This window comes from Dermacentor andersoni, chromosome 5 (assembly GCF_023375885.2).
Source record: "Dermacentor andersoni chromosome 5, qqDerAnde1_hic_scaffold, whole genome shotgun sequence".
Lineage (NCBI taxonomy): Eukaryota > Metazoa > Arthropoda > Arachnida > Ixodida > Ixodidae > Dermacentor > Dermacentor andersoni.
Genome location: NC_092818.1, coordinates 190,044,264 through 190,064,897, shown reverse-complemented (window position 1 = coordinate 190,064,897; position 20,634 = coordinate 190,044,264). Strand labels below are relative to the sequence as shown.

At 45.4% G+C, this 20,634-nt stretch overlaps 1 protein-coding gene across 1 annotated transcript in view; it reads right to left on the bottom strand.

The window, feature by feature from the left end:
- The window catches only part of LOC126532321 (uncharacterized), a 71,258-nt gene that overhangs the window by 24,840 nt on the left and 25,784 nt on the right, over positions 1-20,634 (bottom strand). Inside the window, exons 8-10 of the mRNA XM_050180014.2 lie at positions 11,406-11,574; positions 3,882-4,006; positions 2,443-3,090 (exon numbers count right to left, since the gene is read on the bottom strand). Of these exons, the coding sequence (XP_050035971.1) occupies positions 2,443-3,090; positions 3,882-4,006; positions 11,406-11,574 (942 nt within the window). The remainder of the gene's footprint in view (positions 1-2,442; positions 3,091-3,881; positions 4,007-11,405; positions 11,575-20,634) is intronic.

Below are 20,634 nucleotides of genomic sequence, written 5' to 3'. Positions count from 1 at the left end.
AACACTGACACCAACAAGCACTGACCTGGTGTCAGTGTTGTTGTCAGTGTTGTTGGCTTCTTATGATATGACTAATAAAAATCGTGCCCCTCGGTTAACCCCCTTTCTTCTCTGCCTTATGAAAGGTATGATAAAGTTTCCATGGATCGATTTCAGTAAATTTAGTGTTCTCGTGCTCAGAAACACCTGGGTAACATGCTAGAGCCTAAAGGTATTAAAGTGGTAGTAAAATGTTGAATGCAATTTTCTCAACTTTCTTTTTTTCGTGAAGTGCTTTTACCTCACAGAAGTTTTGATAATGTTTGCATCAACTGATTTCGGTGAACTAGGCATAATTTCTTTAGTAATGTTGCAGCTACATCCTAAAGCTTTCCGTTTTTTCTTAAATGTGATAGATTTATTAATTAGAAAAAAGGTAGGCTAATTATGCCACATTGTTTTTTATTCCCAACATTGGCATTTATTTGTGGAAATCACAATTACTGTATTGGTATTTGCTTAGCTTTAGGATGTGCAGTGGGCCATTGGAAATGTCTGCATATTCTTAAAAACACTTTATTTTAATGAGAAATTATTACAAAGGCCCGTAAGAAATGACCTAATTAGGACTATTGTGTTCTGACATATCTTTCCTTCCAAGTCAGATATTTGAAATCTAGACATATTTGAAATCAGCATTCTACAACATATCGGCACATAAAATTTAAGCAACATAATTTGAAAAATAAAAAAAATAGTTTTCATGACCCTCATCCCTCAACATAACAGCATTCTGGAGATGGAAGACTGCACAAAATGCACAATGGCAGCTCCCAGTTTGCCACTCTTGTGCGAGGTGAAATGGCAGCACGCACAAAAAGCACGATGAGAAGGAAAAAAAAAAGAGAGATAAAGAATGAACATATTCATTAGGGTCACAGACCCTAATATAATGAGAGGTGCATTGTGAAGCCAGAAATTTAGAAAAAAAACTATTCGTGCAAATGTGGTAGTTCCCCACACCATACTGCATCTGTTGGCATTTGCAAAGTCAGAGGAGGACTTGGAACAACTTTTGGAGCGAGAAATCTTACTTGGAGCAGGTTACGGGAGAAAGGAACTCCATTTTGGAGCACAAAATTCCAAATTTGGAGCAGCTTAACAGTGAAGCATACAGAAAACATTGACGATGATTGCCAACATAAGTGAATAGCTTGAACAAAATGGGCAAACGAGCGAGTGACCTCGCCTTCTCTCTCCCAAGTTCGACCACCGTCGCACCACTGACCTATCACGAAAAAGCATTCTGAAGAAATATTAACCTTATGCTGGGCGCCCAATACCAAGCACACCCCTTTACTATGGTGGTCAGAAGCGCCTTTTCGTTGCTGCATCTGCACAACTGGATATGGTTGGCAACATCTGGGACACGAATGATGGCAACGCTGCAGGTTGCCAATGCAGCTCTTATTTTCAACTAAATCTAGCATGACAGAACTTTTGTGGCTAGTTGAGGCATTTTGGCATAGCATGTGCACAATGTCAATAAATTTCACACTTTTCGTGTAGCTACTCCACCCCTGCTGCACATTATACAATGAACATACGAGTTCATGATGTAAATTTCACCTAAAAGCCAATCAGGCTCATAGCTCCTTGCAAAGTAAGCTTTGGTAGCAAAACTTGCTAATAGTGAATGATGTGCTATATTGTTATGCCCATTACTTCCTTATACAGTTTTACATCAGTATAATGAAGTCGCATCAGACACAAAAATACATTAACTGTATCCAATATTTATTACAGTTAAGACTCAGCCTAACGAAACCCGATTTTAAGAAGTTCCCGCTCGAACGAAGAAATTTCCATTCCTCGGCAAGCACCCATAAAGTTCAATGTTGTCATCAACCCGAATTAATGTAACTAGCTTGCATTACACCCGATTTAACAAAGACGTTCTAGAAATAAACCAGTTAAATAAAGCTGCGATTTCTTTCTACTTTTGACACAGACAGGTTTTTCTTTGAGCGCGCGCTATAACGGTAATGCTTTAAAACATCTAGGCACCCTGCTCACGGCCCTAGTTTTATTTTGACAAGGCTGCACGCCACGCCCATGCACGGGACAACGGACTCTGCAGTTGCTAGATTTCTTACGTACCAAATGACGCTAGGGGTGGCAGTAGTTAGGCAGCCTTTGCAGACCTTTTACACGCGCAAGCATGGGTTAGCGGAAAATACAATGCTCTGGTACGCATTGGGTGTTGCTACGTTACAATTTTAGATTTCGAAAGACCGAAAAATCCTTACTCGATTTTCCAAACTTCCCGATTTAACTAAATGATTCGAGGGTGGTAATCACTTCAACTGTATATCAATGTTTAACTGTATCCTAGGTTGAACTGTACACACTATTGTGTAAAAAAAATAAAGGTGTTGGTATGAATGGTTAGTGCCCACTCACCTGGCCAGCAGCTCCTTGCGACAGCTTTGGAGGTCATCTTGCACTGCCTTTAAGCGCAACTCAGCCTCTTGCCGAGATTCTGCCATGCTCTGAGCCAACCTGCGGGCCTTCTCAAGTTCCTTGGCAATGGCACTGCTTTGCTTTTCTGCAGATGCTCTGAGCGCAGCCTCCTTTTTGGCTTCATCTTCGCTGGCACGTGCTCTCTGCTCAGCCACACTCAAGGCCTCGGTCCTGTCGTCAAGCTGCTCTCTCAGCACATCCAAGGCAAGTTCACGCTCTTGCATGTCGCGGAGCATCTGCTCAATCTTGCAGTTAGACTCTGCAGCCATCTGCTGCATGTGGTCATTGGCATGTTGTAGCTCTTCCAGATGCCGTGCTAAGCCCTCCTGCTCAGCCTCCTGCGTTGCGAGTCTTTGCTGGACGTCGTTCAGCTGTTCGAGAGCTCGTTCGGCCGAAACCTCAGCATCCTTGCGGGCGTGCATCTCATCAACCAAGCGAGACTGCGACTCTTCGAGGTGGCTGCGAAGGTCACGCAGCTCGCTTTCTACTTCAGAGAGTCTAGCCTGTGCTTTCAGTGTGGCAGCTGCTGGAGGTCCATCGCCAAATTCCTCGGTCTGTGTTTCCACCTCAACTGTTGTGGGTGCAGGGCTGTAAGCAAGAAAGGCACAGCACATGTTAGAATATCCAAGAAATCGTGTGTTGCTGGTTACAGCCCGAGCCACATCCTGTGATTTGCATCAACACTAGGAGCGTAAACTCCACTGGCTGCTCTGCGAACAAGGTGGCAGCTAACGCCATAATTGTGAAGAGACCTGTATGATCAAGGGTTTCGGAAGTCCGAAGAGCTTTATAAAGTCATTTTTATCAGTAACTTTAGCAACAGTCAAGCACTGTACTTTGTTCAGTCATGCCCATTCTGCCAATGTCAAACGCTCCATGTCATTTGCCCAAATGGCAATCAATGGCAGCTGCACGGATTAGAAGGAACACCTGTACTTTGTAAACACAAAGTGCTCAGAAGTTCTTGAGATATTTTTTACTGAATAGTTCTGCCAAGTTACTAAAACTTTATTTGAACAATGCCATCATGGTGCTATCTTCCCTCAACATACTTGGCAAGGCAGCCGAATTCCACTGCAATATCAGTTGTCACCTGCAGGCGATGTCAGAAGTGCCATCGATTTCGGAACACTACAGCATGCTGTCTAGAACCATGCTAGAGTAACATAACCACAGATGCCATGAACAGGTTAGAACAGGTGGTCATTCAGTGGCAGAAAAAAAATGGTAACTGACGCTGAATGCTCATGCTTTGTCATCAGTTAGGGAAAAAACAACTTTTGCTATGAAGGTCAGCTTAATGAACTAGCAGTGAGTCCTTTCCACTGAACAATCAGCAAAGGGTCACAGGCATAAATTGGCAAGAAGTGCACACTCACTGGCGCTCTTCAGCCACTGAGACATCGTGCACAGCCTGTGCGTCCAGCTCCTTCTCAAGTTTAGCAATTCGGCACTGCGCTTCTTCGAGCTTCCCCAGTAGGTCCATGGTTGAGCCTCGCTCAGCCTAGGAAAGGATGAAAGGAGCACGGGAGAATGAGACTCAGTAAACATGTTAGTGGTTCAGTTAAAAAAACCTGTGCAGAATACAACTGAATTATGCCTTTTAGGGCAGTGAGGGGCTGAAAGGTCGCATATCGAATCGACATGCCAAGTTCAGTAAAATTTGGCAGGATGCTTTGTATTGTTACCAGCACACGTAAATTTTATTACCTTATTACAAAAGAGAAAAAAATTACGCATGTCCCATTGAGTGAATGAATGCGCCACCTTAGGAAAACCATCTTTCTAAAACCTTTTCCGAATAAGTATCTTCTGGATGCCCTATATTACAGGATAGTAACAGCCAGTTGTAATTTTATTCCTTTCTCTGCAGAAACTACATCACTTGAAAACTAAGTTTTGTTTTTGTTACAGTGATCCAGAAATGTAATTTCAAAGTAGCTCCATCAAGAAAATGTTAGACATCTACGGTCTTGTCCCTCACAAATCTTCAGCCGAAAAACAATTTTGAAAACAGTTTTCATAACTTTCGTTCCAAAACGATAGTTTGAAAGTGAAAATTGGACAAAAAGTGCAAGATGAGAAAAATTGATTAAAACATGTCAAAACATGCCATTTTATTCAGGAAATGGTGCTATTTCACCTGCTGCATAGGTTTCACCTGCTGCATTTAACATCAAGCTTCAGGATGGCCAACCATACATGGCAACTGGGTCGTTCGTTGTGCCAATTACGAGGGACACTCAAAGTTTGTTGAAAATTTATGGTACTAATACAGACAAACCTGGCAGGTATTAAATGAGTGCATGTTTCTAGTTTCAAACTGAATATAAAGATTGTGATCTACTACATAGTGCAGCGAAACAACCCTAGGACATCATACTAACACAAATGGCTGCATGCACCGGTAAAGTTGGTTGAAGCATTAGCACTGGGTTATGCAAACAAACGAAATCACCTAATCGAATTGAATAATGAGCATTCAAATAATTTCATTCATAAGAGACCTGCGCAATGCCACATGTCGTGTATGCTGTCAAGCCCATTGTGATCGACACTGCCCAAGCAAGCATTTCACTTCATTTTCGGCGCAAAATAAGTGCCAAGCACGCTGCGGATAGGTCGCTCCGACTGATGCCACAGCAGATTTCATCACTGCGAGTGCTTCCCTACTTCAACCCGATGCAGGGATAGCCCACACGGCACCCAAACGCCACTATTTGCAGAATGGCACTGTGTCAGCCGGGCCCGCCTCTGTCGGTACAAGGTTCGTCCGGGTCGACAGAACTGACAGAAATGATAATGCAACGCTGACAGAGGTCACAATAATAATAATAATAATAATAATAATAATAATAATAATAATAATAATAATAATAATAATAATAATAATAATCAGCCTGGTTACGCCCACTGCAGGGCAAAGGCCTCTCCCATACTTCTCCAACTACCCCGGTCATGTACTAATTGTGGCCATGTCGTCCCTGCAAACTTCTTAATCTCATCCGCCCACCTAACTTTCTGCCGCCCCCTGCTACGCTTTCCTTCCCTTGGAATCCAGTTCGTAACCCTTAAAGACGATCGGTTATCTTCCCTCCTCATTACATGTCCAGCCCATGCCCATTTCTTTTTCTTGATTTCAACTAAGATGTCCTTAACTCACGTTTGTTCCCTCACCCCAATCTGCTCTTTTCTTATCCCTTAACGTTACACCTATCATTCTTTCCATAGATCGTTGCGTCGTCCTCAATTTAAGTAGAACCCTTTTCGTAAGCCTCCAGGTTTCTGCCCTGTACGTGAGTACTGGTAAGACAGAGCTGTTATAAACTTTTCTCTTGAGGGATAATGGCAACCTGCTGTTCATGATCTGAGAATGCCTGCCAAACACACCTCAGCCCATTCTTATTCTTCTGATTATTTCAGTCTCGTGATCCGGATCTGCGGTCACTACCTGCCCTAAGTAGATGTATTCCCTTACCACTTCTAGTGCTTCGCTACTTATCGTAAACCACTGTTCTCTTCCGAGACTGTTAAACATTACTTTAGTTTTCTGCCGATTAATTTTTAGACCCACCCTTCTGCTTTGCCTCTCCAGGTCAGTGAGCATACCTTGCAATTCGTCCCCCGAGTTACTTAGCGACGCAATATCATCAGCGAATCTCAAGTTACTAAGGTATTCTCCATTAACTCTTATTCCCAATTCTTCCCAATCCAGGTCTCTGAATACCTCCTGTAAACACGCTGTGAATAGCATTGGAGAGATTGTATCTCCCTGCCTGACGCCCTTTGTTGGAATTTTGTTGCTTTCTTTATGGAGGACTATGGTGGCTGCAGAGCCGCTATAGATATCTTTCAGTATTTTTATGCACGGCTCGTCTACACCCTGATTGCGTAATGCGTCCATGACTGCTGAGGTTTCGACTGAATCAAACGCTTTCTCGTAATCAATAAAAGCTATATATAACGGTTGGTTAAATTCCGCACATTTCTCTATCACCTGATTGATAGTTTGGATATGGTCTATTGTTGAGTAGCCCTTATGAAATCCTGCCTGGTCCTTTGGTTGACAGAAGTCTAAGGTGTTCCCGATTCTATTTGCAATTACCTTAGTAAATACTTAGTACGCAATGTTCAGTAAGCTGATCAGTCTATAATTTTTCAAGTCTTTGGCGTCCCCTTTCTTATGGATTAGGATTATGTTAGCGTTCTTCCAAGATTCCGGTACGCTCGAGGTCATGAGGCATTGCGTATACAGGGCGGCCAGTTTTTCTAGAACAATCTGCCCGCCATACTTCAACAAATCTGCTGCTACCTGATCCTCCCCAGCTGCCTTCCCCATTTGCATAGCTCCCAAGGCTTTCTTTACTTCTTCAGGCATTACTTGTGGGATTTCCAATTCGTCTAGACTATTCTCACTTCCATTGTCGTGGGTGCCACTGGTAATGTATAAATCTCTATAGAACTCCTCTGCCACTTGAACGATCTCGTCCATATTAGTAATGATATTGCCGGCTTTGTCTCTTAACGCATACATCTGATTCTTGCCAATTCCTAGTTTCTTAATCACTGCTTTTAGGCTTCCTCCGTTCCTTAGAGCATGTTCAATTCTATCCATATTATACTTCCTTATGTCAGCTGTCTTACGCTTGTTGATTAACTTGGAAAGTTCTGCCAGTTTTATCCTAGCTGTAGGGTTAGAGGCTTTCATACATTGGCGTTTCTTGATGAGATCTTTCGTCTCCTGCGATAGCTGACTGGTATCCTGTCTAACGGAGTTACCACCGACTTCTATTGCACACTCCTTAATGATGCCCGTAAGATTGGCATTCATTGTTTCAACACTAAGGTTCTCTTCCTGAGTTAAAGCTGAATACCTGTTCTGTAGCTTGATCCAAAATTCCTCTATTTTCCCCTCTTACCGCTAACTCATTGATCGACTTCTTATGTACCAGTTTCTTCCGTTCCCTCCTCAAGTCTAGGCTAATTCGAGTTCTTACCATCCTATGGTCACCGCAGCGCACGACAATAATAGCAGTGCATATTTCGTAAAGTCTGAAAGCAAGTGCGAAGATCAGGCCAATGAGCCACTGATAGGTACGTGGATTGCGTTGAATACCCGGAGACGAACTTCAAACCTCTTCAATAGCCGTCTAACTGCACACATGGTCTCGAGACTGAGTACTGACGAGCCACCTGTCCGAACATATTAGCAGCAAGCATTCCATGGCTGCTTGCAGCCCGTTACCACATTGACCAGTGGCGTCGCACGAACGTGCTGACCCTTTAGATATCAGAATCTTGCGCTGACGGCACCTGCTCTTTACCGTCAGCATTGGCTAGACGTAGAGCGGTGATCAAGTTACGTAACGTGCAGTCACTTTGCCTCTTGCACGGACTGGCCTTATAACTCACGGTGTAAAGTTGGACAGCCCTTCTGCATTGTGCAGAAGGGCTTGAGAGCAAAACTTTTTATGGAGCAAGTAGACTGCTGAAAAACAGGTCCACTATTAAGCTGTGAACCTTAGTGGTATTCAGTTGAACAGAACAATACTAATTCATTAGGTTGCGAGAAAAAAAGAACTTGATTCTGTTCAACAGAAGTTCCAACCATAAAATAAAATTTAGAGACCTCCATATAAGCAGAGCCTCGTTGATATGTTCCCACTACATACGTTTTCCCGCTGCCAATGTTCGCAAGTGAGAACACAAAAAAATGACCCAATAGAGTTACGGTTATTTTTACCAGTTCATATGTTCCCAGAAAAGACGATTTTTCGGCACCAACGTTCACTACGTCGCCAAACTGCGATCGTGTGATACATTTGCCGGCCGCTATATTCCACATAAAGAAGAAAATGCACAAGGCCCGGGCGACTAAGAACGGTATGTAGCTACTTGCCGTGGCAGCATCACCGCAATACTTGCCTTTGGTACCAGCAAATCTCCGCTCGGGTCGTCGCACACCGCATTCGCAGCTATCACCGCCAATTCAACTGTAATAAGCATCTTCATTTCTGTTTTACAGTGCATGGCGCATAGTGCCATTGGTAGTATACTGCAGGCTTTTAGTACGCGATAATCCAAACGCGCTGCCGTTCCCTTCTGCAGGCGGTGCAATGTGGGCATCACGTTTCTCTTCAGTAGCATCTAGTGTCGCCCACCAGGTCGATTTAATTTCGGTGCCCCGTCGCCCTCCTAAAACACACAATAGGAAAACAACAAAGCGCATCTCGGGCCACTAGAGCACCACCAGGTCGATGCACGTCGGCGTCTCGTGATGCAATGATCCGTGCGACGCTTCGCATTACGTAGGTGTAAACAATAGTTGACTGTAAAATTTTTTAGTTACTTCGGATCCTACATTTTCTTAGTACCTTTCTCTCGCAGGTTTTTTTTCACAACGTATGAACAAGGTTCTACTGTATTAGAACTGAGCTGTAACCAGTGCTGGCACACTAATTTGGTGTTCCCTTTAATAAGAGTAGACTGTACTGAATATATTGATTGCAATGTCCCTAAGTTGCTGATAGCTTGCTACATTCTTGTTATGCAATGCTAGGAAACTACCAAGCATGTGCAGCAGTGTTTTCTTGCCCAAAATTTGTAAGCTTTAAATTTTGTAAAAAAATTATATTCAATACGAAATCTACTATTGGGCGTTTGCATACCCCTAATTAGCAGTGATCCACTTCCACGTTTGAAGAGACAATGCCAAGATTATGCTGAGATGGTGGCGGTCTATGGTGACAATGCCCCGAATCGCAATACTGTTGGGCGATGGCACAGATGATTTCATTGCAGTTGAACAAGCCTCGACGACAAAGAATGGAGTAGCCGAACATCGCTCGATCACGAACCTAAAATTGAGGCACAAGTGGAGGCTCCAGCGCTTGCTGATGAGCGGACAATGATAAGTACAGGCTCAGGTTTACTGTATTTACTCGCATAATGATCACAGATTTTTTCCCGAACCCTATAAAGGTCCCTGAAATGATTTGGACAAATTTTGTAGATGCATAGGGTACAGCTACAGTAAAACCTCCGCGAAAAATATAAGTAAGGCGTCTAATATTAAGAAATCTACGAACGATTACAAGTTACTCTCTTCTACAGCCATGCTTTTTCTCAAGTCAATCGCCGAGCGATTGGGGCTAAGCTCCACCTTCAGCGTCATGATAAGACGTGTCGCCTACTTCCAGTTTCCTCGGAGCCAGTGCGCAAAGCCTCTCCAACCTCTTCGCTAGCCGCCTGGCCGCAGGTCCCCATCGAGAGCTATCCAAGCAGCACCGAGAGTGTTCGTATTCCACTAACTACAGACGAGCAGGGCATTTTGATGGATGGGCGGAGGCTTAAAGTAGAGCCCCTCCATATTACTACTGTGACAGAAGAGCCTTAATGTAGACGTACGGGAGCGGCCTGATCAGCCTGCATGGTCCAGCCACGTGGCGGCACAGAGCTTCACCAGCCAAACAGAGCTAATATTGCCTTAAATAAGTGTACAACATTTTAAACAATTAACATATTCATGATAATGCTACTACCCGAAATTTACACCAGCAGCAAAGTAGAATCCACTTGGTTATTCCTATATCAGCTCTGTATTTGGTCGAGCTCTGTGCTGCCAAGTGGCTACACCATGCAGGCTTTTCACGTCTGCACCACCGCTCATTCCATAAAATGCCCTGTCCACTTGCACTTGCATTTACCCAAATACCAGACACGCGATATTATTGTAGTAGCAATCGTACAGCATGAAGTGACCACCGCAAATGCGTAGATGCTGGTGCCGATCGGAAACCAACAGCCCGATGCACTGCAGGCACTTCACTCGCATGTTGCGCTGCAGAGGGATACGACGTCTCAGCTTGACATGTCACTGATCGCTAGATTTGCAGCCCACAATGTAACTTGCGAAAAGAAAGCTCGAGTCTAACAATGTTTGCGCAGCTCGCATCAACACTGAGCACGTTGTAACACAAGCACACAACACTCGCTGTGTGCGGGAAGTGCTTGAGTGTAGTGATAAATTGTGTATTCTCTCTCTGCTACTTTTTGTTTTATAGAAACAAATTAACCAACATTCCAATTATTATGAACAACATTTATCCACCATAAAGTTGGAAAAATTATTGATGGCACGACCTCAGTAGCCAACTGGACAGGTCGTCCAACTCAAAGACCCTCCATGCACGCGTTCCCAGACCAGTATAAGTACCGCCAACCTACCCTCCGCCTTCGCACATCACCCTTGCTCACCCCTTCGGTTTCCGGCGTCAAGCAGAACTTGCGTAGTTCCAGTTTCTGACTTTAGGCAGAAGCAACGTGACTGCTGCATAGAGGTTCGAGCATGCAACAAACGAAAATTCAGGAACTGGAAATCACAGAAGCGGAAATTGCGAAAGCGGAACTTGTATGACCGATGGATCGGGGCACAGTGGTGTACATCAAAGGTTGGTACTACTTAGCAAAAGAAGCGCTGGCATGTGGATGGAAGGCTTTAGTCCGACTGACGTCAGATGGGCAACATGTATCAAATGGGGTGGGGCAGCGCCATTGCACTCTGTAGCAACGTAAATTTTTGAAACCTTATAATAAATTACATGCTTTATACAGAGTGCTTAAATGCACCACTTAATGATCAGGAGGCCATACCCTAACGACTCAGTACATTTGTACAAAATTGTCATAATCGTTTCAGAGTCCTTTTAACTGTAATGGAGAAGAGAAAAATAATTGATTAGAGCACACAACCATGAGGAGAAATGAAAAACAGTATTTGTAGGAGGCGAAAGAAAAACATCAAAGTGCCAACACTTGAATGACAGCAAATTTGTCAGTGCGCTAGAGCTGCCTTGGACATTTGGACAATGCAAAGAGCTGTGCAGTGTACAACGTATGATTACCCGGCGGTAGAGCTCAAGCCGTGTGATCTCGCAGGCATTGCGGACGCGAATTGCCATCTCCCGGTCAGCACTATCGCGCTGCTTGCGCAGCTCCTGCTCCAAGTGTTTCACCAGGTCCTTGTAGTCATTGACTTGGGCTTCGTTTGCAGCAGCCATCTTCTGTGCCCACCTGCAAGGCATTGGTATACTGCTCACACGAGATGTTGCATATTGATGTGCTAAAGCTACAGGTCATGTGAATGCAAAATGTCTTCTGACATGGTGTCTCATTCTTGCTTAAGGGGCTCACAAGTGAATCGGCAGGGTTAAAATGCCACCACATGAACTTGCAATATGCAGACACTGGGCTTGGGTTAAAGTCTCGCTGCAAACGGTATCCAAGGTATACTTTTACATGTATAGGAGCTCCAAATACGTAAAAATCTCGTGCAATTGAAATGCACATGCACAGGACGTAAAGAATACTTGCATCTCAGCTACACATGCTAAAACTAAGCTTGCATTGCATGCTACCTACCGAGAAGGACTCAGACTAATTTTGTCGCAAGAGCTGCACTTACTCTTCAGTCAAGATAGCATCAAACTTATCCCATAAGAGCACCAATAGAAAACCATGAAAACACATGGTGCAAGGGAATTTATAGATTGAAATAATGCCTCAACCACACCATAAGGTAGTACAAATCTTATGTCCATGCACTTGGCAAAAGCAGAGCTTTGATTCTGGATCATGAACAAACTTGGTTGAGGTAGTGCCATATACTGCTAACAGAGGGTGTGAATGGGCATGGATTACGGTGATTGCTTCCGTATGCTGTGTGGAGGCACCTCCCCATGTTGACAAGTTGTTAATGCATAAAATTTTGCACACATGGAAGCATTGTGCACACAAACACGAACTTTTAAGCACATAGAACTAACTACCTTACTCTGTTGATCACTGAACAGATAACCACCATGGCCTTCACACAACTTCCTATGACTATTGTATGACGGGGTGCTGATAAGTTCCAGGCTTTGCAGTCTTCCAGATGAAATAGTAAAATGTGTGGGGCATGTAACAGCCTAATATTTGATGTTTGCACAGTTACTTATGTTTATGATTCTTGAAACAAGTTTCCAGTGAGAACATGTGATGGTAGAGGCACAAGCTAGTTTCATGTAATTGGAGTTACATACCTTTATGAATTTGTTTTGCCAAGGAAAATCGGCAAAGGACATTTCCACTGAGATGTCATGAACACTGGAGTGAAGCGTCCTTCCTACCAGCACTGTCAAAACCTGGTTATCTCATTTCAAGATTGGGCATTTCACCATTGAAGACGAGCCCTGCATTGGCTGCCCCCCCAACTTCAACTGACCTGGCAATCTGCAATACTGTCCGCAAGCTGATTAATAAAAACTGGCAAATATCTGCAAAAAGGATAGCCCAGATACTGAAGATCTCATGGGATCGTGTTGGATTTGTTATCTCCAGCATTAAAAACCATTTTCACCCATTTTCAAGCCACACAACATTTTAGCTAGTTTGGTGACCGAGGGTGAATCGTGCCTCCACACCTACCTACGATTCTGAAGCCAAGGAACACGCGAAGGAATAGCGCCAGAGTTGGTCCTCGCACCCAAAGACTTTCCACACCCAGAAATTGGCCCCAAAAGTCATGGCATTCATTTTCTGGGGCAAAAAATATAGTCTGCTGGTTGACCTCAGGGCACTACTATTACTGGATAGTATCATGCTAACCTCCTGGAGCAGCTGAAGGAGGCAATACAGATGAAATGTCGTAGAGTTGTTGATCAAAGGAACTCTTCCCCCTTTTTTTTTTGCATGAAAATGCACTTGTGCAAACTTCCAACAATGTCGCTTTCAGATTGAACACCCTTGTTTTCCAATCGGTCTGCCATCACCCTTACTCACCTGATCTGGCCCCTTCAGACTATTATCTGTTCTCGAACTTGAAGAAACACCTAAAGGGGCAACGTGTTGAGGACATTTCCAATGTCAAACATGCCGCGGAGAAGTGGTTTGAAGCCCGACAAAAGGACTTTATTTGGAAGGTTTAAAAAAGCTGCTTCTGCACTTTACCAAGTGCATCGGTCTCACAGGAGATTATGCCAAATAAATATGTTGTTTCATAACTCTGGCTCTCTCCATTCTGGTCAGTCAGGAACTTTTCAGCACCCCCTCCTATATGTGTATGTGCCACTAAAACTACAAGGGTAAAGAGGCATGTCATTCTCTTAACCCTTGAGGGTCAAACTTTTCTAATAAAAAAACATGCACCTGTGGTCAATTTTTTAAATTGCTGTTCCAGTAGTAAAAGACTACTGAAAACTCACGAATACAGTAAAAAAATTTTTGCAAACAATTTGGCAACGTTTACCTGGCAACGTTTAACGCTAGAACATTATCTAGTGAGGCGAGTCTAGCAGTGCTATTGGAGGAATTAGAGGGCAGTAAATGGGATATAATAGGGCTCAGTGAACTTACGAGGCCAAAAGAACCATATACAGTGCTAAAAAGTGGGCACGTCCTGTGCTACCGGGGCTTAGTGGAGAGACGAGAACAAAGAGTCTGATTCCTGATTAATAAGAATATAGCTGGTAACATACAGGAATTTTATAGCATTAACGAGAGGGTGGCAGGTCTTGTTGTGAAACTTAATAAGAGGTACAAAATGAAGGTTGTACAGGTCTACGCCCCTACATCCAGTCATGATGACCAGGAAGTCGAAAGCTTCTATGAAGACGTGGAATCGGAGATGGGTAAAGTCAAAACAAAATACACTATACTGATGGGTGACTTCAATGCCAAGGTAGGCAAGAAGCAGGCTGGAGACAAGGCAGTGGGGGAATATGGCATAGGCACTAGGAATAGTAGGGGAGAGTTATTAGTAGAGTTTGCTGAACAGAATAATATGCGAATAATGAATACCTTTTTCCGCAAGCGGGATAGCCGAAAGTGGACGTGGAGGAGCCCGAACGGCGAGACTAGAAATGGACTTCATACTCTGCGCTAACCCTGGCATCATACAAGATGTGGACATGCTCAGCAAGGAGCGCTGCAGTGACCATAGGATGGTAAGAACTTGAATTAGCCTAGACCTGAGGAGTGAACGGAAGAAACTGGTACATAAGAAGCCGATAAAAGAGTTCTGGGACACCTCGGAGTGGTGAAGGTCTTTTCAAAGCTGGATGCGATGCCTAGTTTTCACCAGGTCAAGCTGGTGGAATGCAGCCAGGAACTTACCATATCATAATACCTTTTGGAAGGTAGTGCTTTTGCCGCCTATCTTTCGGCGTCACATCTGCACCAGAGTACTTTCAGCGCCGGATTTCCCGCATTTTGGAGGACCAGCAAGGCGTGGTTAACATGATCAATGATATTTTTGTGTTTGGTCGCAATCGAGAAGAGTACGACAGAAGACTTGGCAAGGTGTTGGACCGGTTACACCAGGCAGGCTTTACCCTAAATAAGGAAAAGTGCAAGTTCGGTGTGTCAAGCGTCAAATTCCTGGGTGTTGTGGTCTCTGCAAATGGCATCCCACCAGACAGCTAAAATTGAAGCTGTTCAGAAGATAGAGCCACCCGTGGATGTCGGAGGCGTTCTAAGATTCATGGAAATGGTAAATCATTTCGCAAGATTCCTGCCACATCTGTCGGACATGTTGGCCCCGATTCGAGAACCCAGCAAGAGGACAGCCTGAATGTGGGGACCACCTCAGCAAGCAGCCTTCGAAAAAGTAAAAGGTATGCTTTCTTCGAAAACCTGCATGGCCTACTATCACCCAACTCACCCAACAGTGGTCTCTGCCGATGCAAGTTCTTTTGGGCTTGGAGTGGTCCTGATGCATGATCAACCAAGGAGCGAAAGACGAGCTGTGGCCTTTACTTCATGCTAGCTCACTAAGACTGAGCAGAGATACAGCCGGACTGAAAAGGAGGCCTTAGCTGTCACATGGGCCGTACAGCATTTTGACAAATTTCTTCGGGGCCTCCTATTCGTTGTTGAAACCGACCATCAGACGCTAACTACTTCTGGGTGAGATGGAGGTAGATTTGCTACCACCCAGGATACAACACCTGCAGATTCAAGTTGAAGCGCTATCAGTTCAAGGTACTGTACGTTCCGGGCAAGCTGCTAGCTACTGCCAACACATTGTCAAGGGCTCGGCTCCCCTCTTCAGACGCTGCAATTGATGAAATTGCTTCTCTTGAAAGCTACATGCAAGTGGTCGTGGAAACCGTTGGCGAGAGCGTGCCCGTTAACTTCGAAACCATGTGAAGGCATCAAGTATCTGATGGCGCCTGCTCTGCCTTGGTCAAGTTCTGCAACTACTGTTTGCCATCTAAGACAAGACCAACAGTAAGCTTGTCAGTGTACTAGAAATACCGCAGTGAACTGTCGGTTGCCGACTCACTTTTGTTGAAAGGAGGTAGACTGGTTGTTCCTGAAGCCCTTAAGGCGGAGGTCTTAAGAATGGTACACGAAAGTCATCTCGGAATGGCTCGGTCTAAGGAGAGAGCCTGCAAGTCGGTATGGTGGCCTGGAATAAGCCACAGGATTAAGGAAGTGGTCGAAAAGTGTGAGCAATGCGCAACTGTGGGACAGAAGAGGGCAGAACCCATGATACGGACGGATACCCCAGAGCTCCCATGGCAACAAGTGGGGGCAGACATCTTCCATATTGAAGGTCAGTACTTCCTGTTAGTAGTCGACTACTATTCAAAGGTTTCCAGAAGTACTATTGACTCTGTGCGGAATGTGAAGCAGATCAGTGATTATGGCCCGATTTGGCGTGCCTGAAAGTCTTCGATGCGACAACGGAGCACAGTTTTCGTCGTGCGTTGACATACAGCTTTACTCATTGCACGAGTAGCCCCGCTTTTCCACAGTCAAATGGGGAAGTGGAACGTGCAGTGCAAATGGTGAAGGAACTGTGGAGGAAGAATGTCGACGATCACATGGCTCTGCTGGTGTACGGAACACTCCCGGTTCAACAGGCTTCAGTCTTGCTCAGGTTTTGATGGGTCGGCACCTGCGCACCCGTTTGCCAAACTTTGTGATCATCTAACTCCGAAACAACCCGACCATAGAACCTTCACAGAGCACGGCAAAGCTGCTAGGCACAGGCAGACCACAGACTGCAACCTTCACCATGGTGCTCAACCACTACCAGGTCTACAACCTGGCCACAGCGTCTGGGTGACAGATGCCAGGTGCGCTGCTCGAGTGCTTAGTCATGGTCAGCATCCGTGATGCTACGTGGTGGAAAATCGAATGGTGTGATTCAGCAGAACCGCTCTCTGCTTGCTCCCTTTGCTGGTCATAGCGAGTCACCTGGTTTGAGGGTACTGTCATCAGTGCCGGAGACAGCGGAGACAACTGACAGTGCAAGAAAACTGTCACCAGTGCCGGAGACAGCGGAGACAACTGACAGTGCGAGAAAACTGTCGCCAATGCCAGACACAGTGGAGACAACTGACAATGTGGGGGAACTGCTGCTGAGCCTGGCGGTGTGGTTTCTCCGGAGGCTCAGCTGGAAAATGTGCCTTCCTTACCAGATGCAGACTGCCCGGGGACGGTGCACACCCGGACTCCGAGTCGCTGTTTGCGGTACACTCGATCGGGTCAACATGCTTTTACACCAAAAAGATTGAACCTGTAATTAGCCTGTAATTAGTCCACCTTTGTAACAAGGCAGGATGTAGTGTAGAGGGCACTTCCAAACCCAACGCCACTAACGACTGATGTTACTGATCATCTGGCCATTCTGTTCTGTTGGCCAGTATAAAATATGCAGAAAAATTGCCTGTGGTTTAGCTCTGGTTAACCCTAGTTGAATTGCGAAAGCAAGAGCTGCAAAAGCAGTCTCTTCCACAGTTGAAGAGTCACTCTGGGACGTGGCACGACTTCTAGCCGCATCTTCGTTACGACGCTTCTTGAGTCGTGCGGTCTGTTCTTCTAGCGTCTCTTGAGCGCGTTGTCTCTTCCTCGCTTCGTTCTGTAGTTTTGAGTCTCTTTCGTGCGCTCCATAATGACTAAATACACTGAGGCGAAGCGCATATATACCCCCCGCAAGGCGGCACCTCCTTTCCCTCTACCGCAGCGGCACATCTGGTGGAGCGAGTGGCGACGGCGTCGCCATCTGTTGGAGCGCAGCTGCGGCGTTGCTAGGCAACGGCAGCTCAAGGTCGTTCGTCGGCCACAGCATATGGCATACAACTGCCTGCATACGGCATACGGCGCGACGAGCCGAAATGGTTCGCTGGCTGGCGTAGTATAGCTTTCGCTTTAATATAGCGAGCAGACATTCCTGTCTGCAAGCATGTGACATGTGGTGCTGCTTCGTTTACTACAGGTGTGAAAGTGTCATGACCCTGTTACGTGCATTTGCGCGGACAGTGGATGAACGAGGGAAGAGGTGGGGGGAGTGAGAGCCAAGAACTTGCGATGACCATCCTGATTTTAGAACTTTATGGGTGACAAATCGCGCCAAATCTGGCAAGGAAACGGCGTGGACGGCGCCTGCTCTTTGCTGTCGGCGCCGACTACACACCGAGCAGTGATCGTGTCACGTGGTGCACGGTCTTTTCTGTCGTGCAGATTGGCCCTACAATACTCCACCTACCGTAAAGTTGGGTAACCCTCATGCATTTCGGAGAAAAATTAAAAACAAGACATTCCTTGCAATAAATGAGATTGCCGCAAAACATAGGTCCACCACTGAGTGGCGCCAGTCCTGTCGATTGTGTCCTTCAGTGCTGGTCTTTTGCGCCTTGCCTTTACTCATTCAAGCATGCACCAACTAGCCCAAGCAAGAGTTTTACTTTACTACCATTAAAACGAGAACCTCATTGGTATTCAGTACAACAGAATATCACTAATTCATTAGTTTCAGAGAAAAAGAAAAGCACTTGATTCTGTTCCACAAATCTTCCAACTGATAAAAAAGATATTTTCCAGACTTTCATATTGTAGAAGTGATCCATAATCACAGCTGGCATACTAATTTGGTGTTACCTTTAAATAGCAACTGTTACGTTTCGCCTACGACGCGCGGTATAGCCGGCGCAGATGCAACGGACGCCGGGGCTTCGTTCAAAGCGGCGGACATTTTGGCCCGTTCGGAGCTCCCGCAAAGCCTCCCCGCCAAGCGGGTCCAGGCGTGTTTCAGTGCCACGTGTCTTCGTGTGTGCGTGTGTGTGTGTGTGCCCACGCTTGTGGAGAGGAGTGTGTGTGCCCAGCCGGGGAGAGGAGCTCCCCAAGTGTGAAGCGAGGAGGTCTGACAGGCGCCAGCTTGGCGGATGCGTCACTACACTCGTCTCAACGTGTCTCTCAGTCTGTCCGTGCCCGCCGTCACGTGGTCTCGTCACGAGGCCTTCCTCTTGCCCTCAACTCCGAGAGTATAAGAGCAGCTGTCCCCGGACGCCAAGAGAGAGGCTCCGATTTCTTCCGTTGAGTTACGTGCTCTCCCGTCTCTCCACTTCGGTCGACCTGACCGCCCGCTCTTTTGCGATGTTAGAATAAACAAGTTGTTCTGTTAGCAGTCGACTCATGCTTTGCCAGGACCTTCGGATGCTTCCAGTTGTGCCCCAGGCCGCCAGGCCAACGCTACCCTTGGGGCTTGCGGCCCATTTGCAACAACGGGTGTCAGCACTGAGGTTCCAACAACTCGTGCCAGCGGTGCGATTCTTACACAACTGAACCATCCTTCGGGCTTGGTGAAAAAAAGTCCACGGATAGCATGCACTGCTGTGAACATCTCAGCCAAATTTTGCAGTCGTGCGTGGCATGTGGAGTGCGAAGTCTTTTTTTCTCAAACTCTCCCTTTTCAACAGAACTCTGTTCCTCACTCTTTTCTGGATGCTTTATTTTGCAATATAACAGATTCCCATATGCGGCTACTATTGGCCAATAGCTGTCATCAATCAAGAGGATGTTATTTTCATTGCGCTTCTTACTGTTACTGCGTATATTTATTGAGTTTAGTAAAGTTTAATAAGCAGGCTGAAGTAAGTGAAAATCTGTTTTTTAATTTCAATAATAATTACGTACTTCTGGAAGAAGCCAATCATCGTCTGTTCACACTCGGCCGCCTATGTAGGAAATTAACTTTGGCCACCCTGCTTATTGGTGTTGTAGCCGATTCAGATTCCGAGTATGTACTTTCGAAAACTCAATTAGCCTCAAACCATGTTAAACTTGAGGTCAGAGCACACACATGCATGCCAGTGTACGCTCACTCCTGGCCGCTCCTGGTTAGATGCCTTGGCAGACTTCACTTCATATTGAGCTATTGATAGTGCTTCAAAATGTGCAAAGTGAATGTGGCTAATATCTGTCGGTCAAGCTGGTGCAGGACAAAGCCAGTCTGCAGCATGCAGCATGGTCGGACTGGAGCATATGAGCGCAAGTAGGCATTCAAGCTCCGTCGTGCACAAAGCAAATGCTGTGCATACGCACCACACTTGCACGTGGATGTGGTCTGCTAAATAGCATAGACACCACGACCCCTGCTAAGTGCTGCGATGAGAACATTGCTGCTTGCCGAGGACAAGCGTGTGTCTCGTCATAGGTACCAAAATCAGAAATGATGGCACCTATGTCAACATCCAAAACGTGCAGTTCAAATGTATTGAGCTACGCGCCACGGTCAGCAGGCGGAGAATAGTGGGCACCCCTGCTCTGCCTTAGCCTACACAGTGCAAGTCATTGAAGGAGCGGAAGCACCGTGTAAGGGACATTGACTAGGCTTCAGCTGAACGCATTGAAGTAATTTTCGTGGCAAAGTATTTCTGAAATAGTCTAATTTAACTTCAAACATATTTCTCGACTTCAATAAAATGTCGTACAGGGATCCTTTAATAAGAGTAGACTGTACTGTATATTGACACGTGTACTTATCTTTCTCAAGTGATCGTTTTTCATCAGCTAACAAATGTTAAACATTATCGCTCAGCACAGGAACGCCTGCATGTATTGGAAGTTTCTTGAATGTCATCGATGGTTCTATGCGTTGTATGTTATCACCGAAGCTTTTGTAATCTGGTTATATGCACAACTCGAATTGTGTAGTGCTTACTGGAAGACAAGCGGGCACCAGCGATTACTCTGGAACCTTCGATGGCTCATGTATAAAAGCCAAAATGCTTGACCCATTGATCAGAATTTGATGATGGCCGACTGTGCTCACCACTATCATGCTTCGAGTGTCACTTCCTTTGT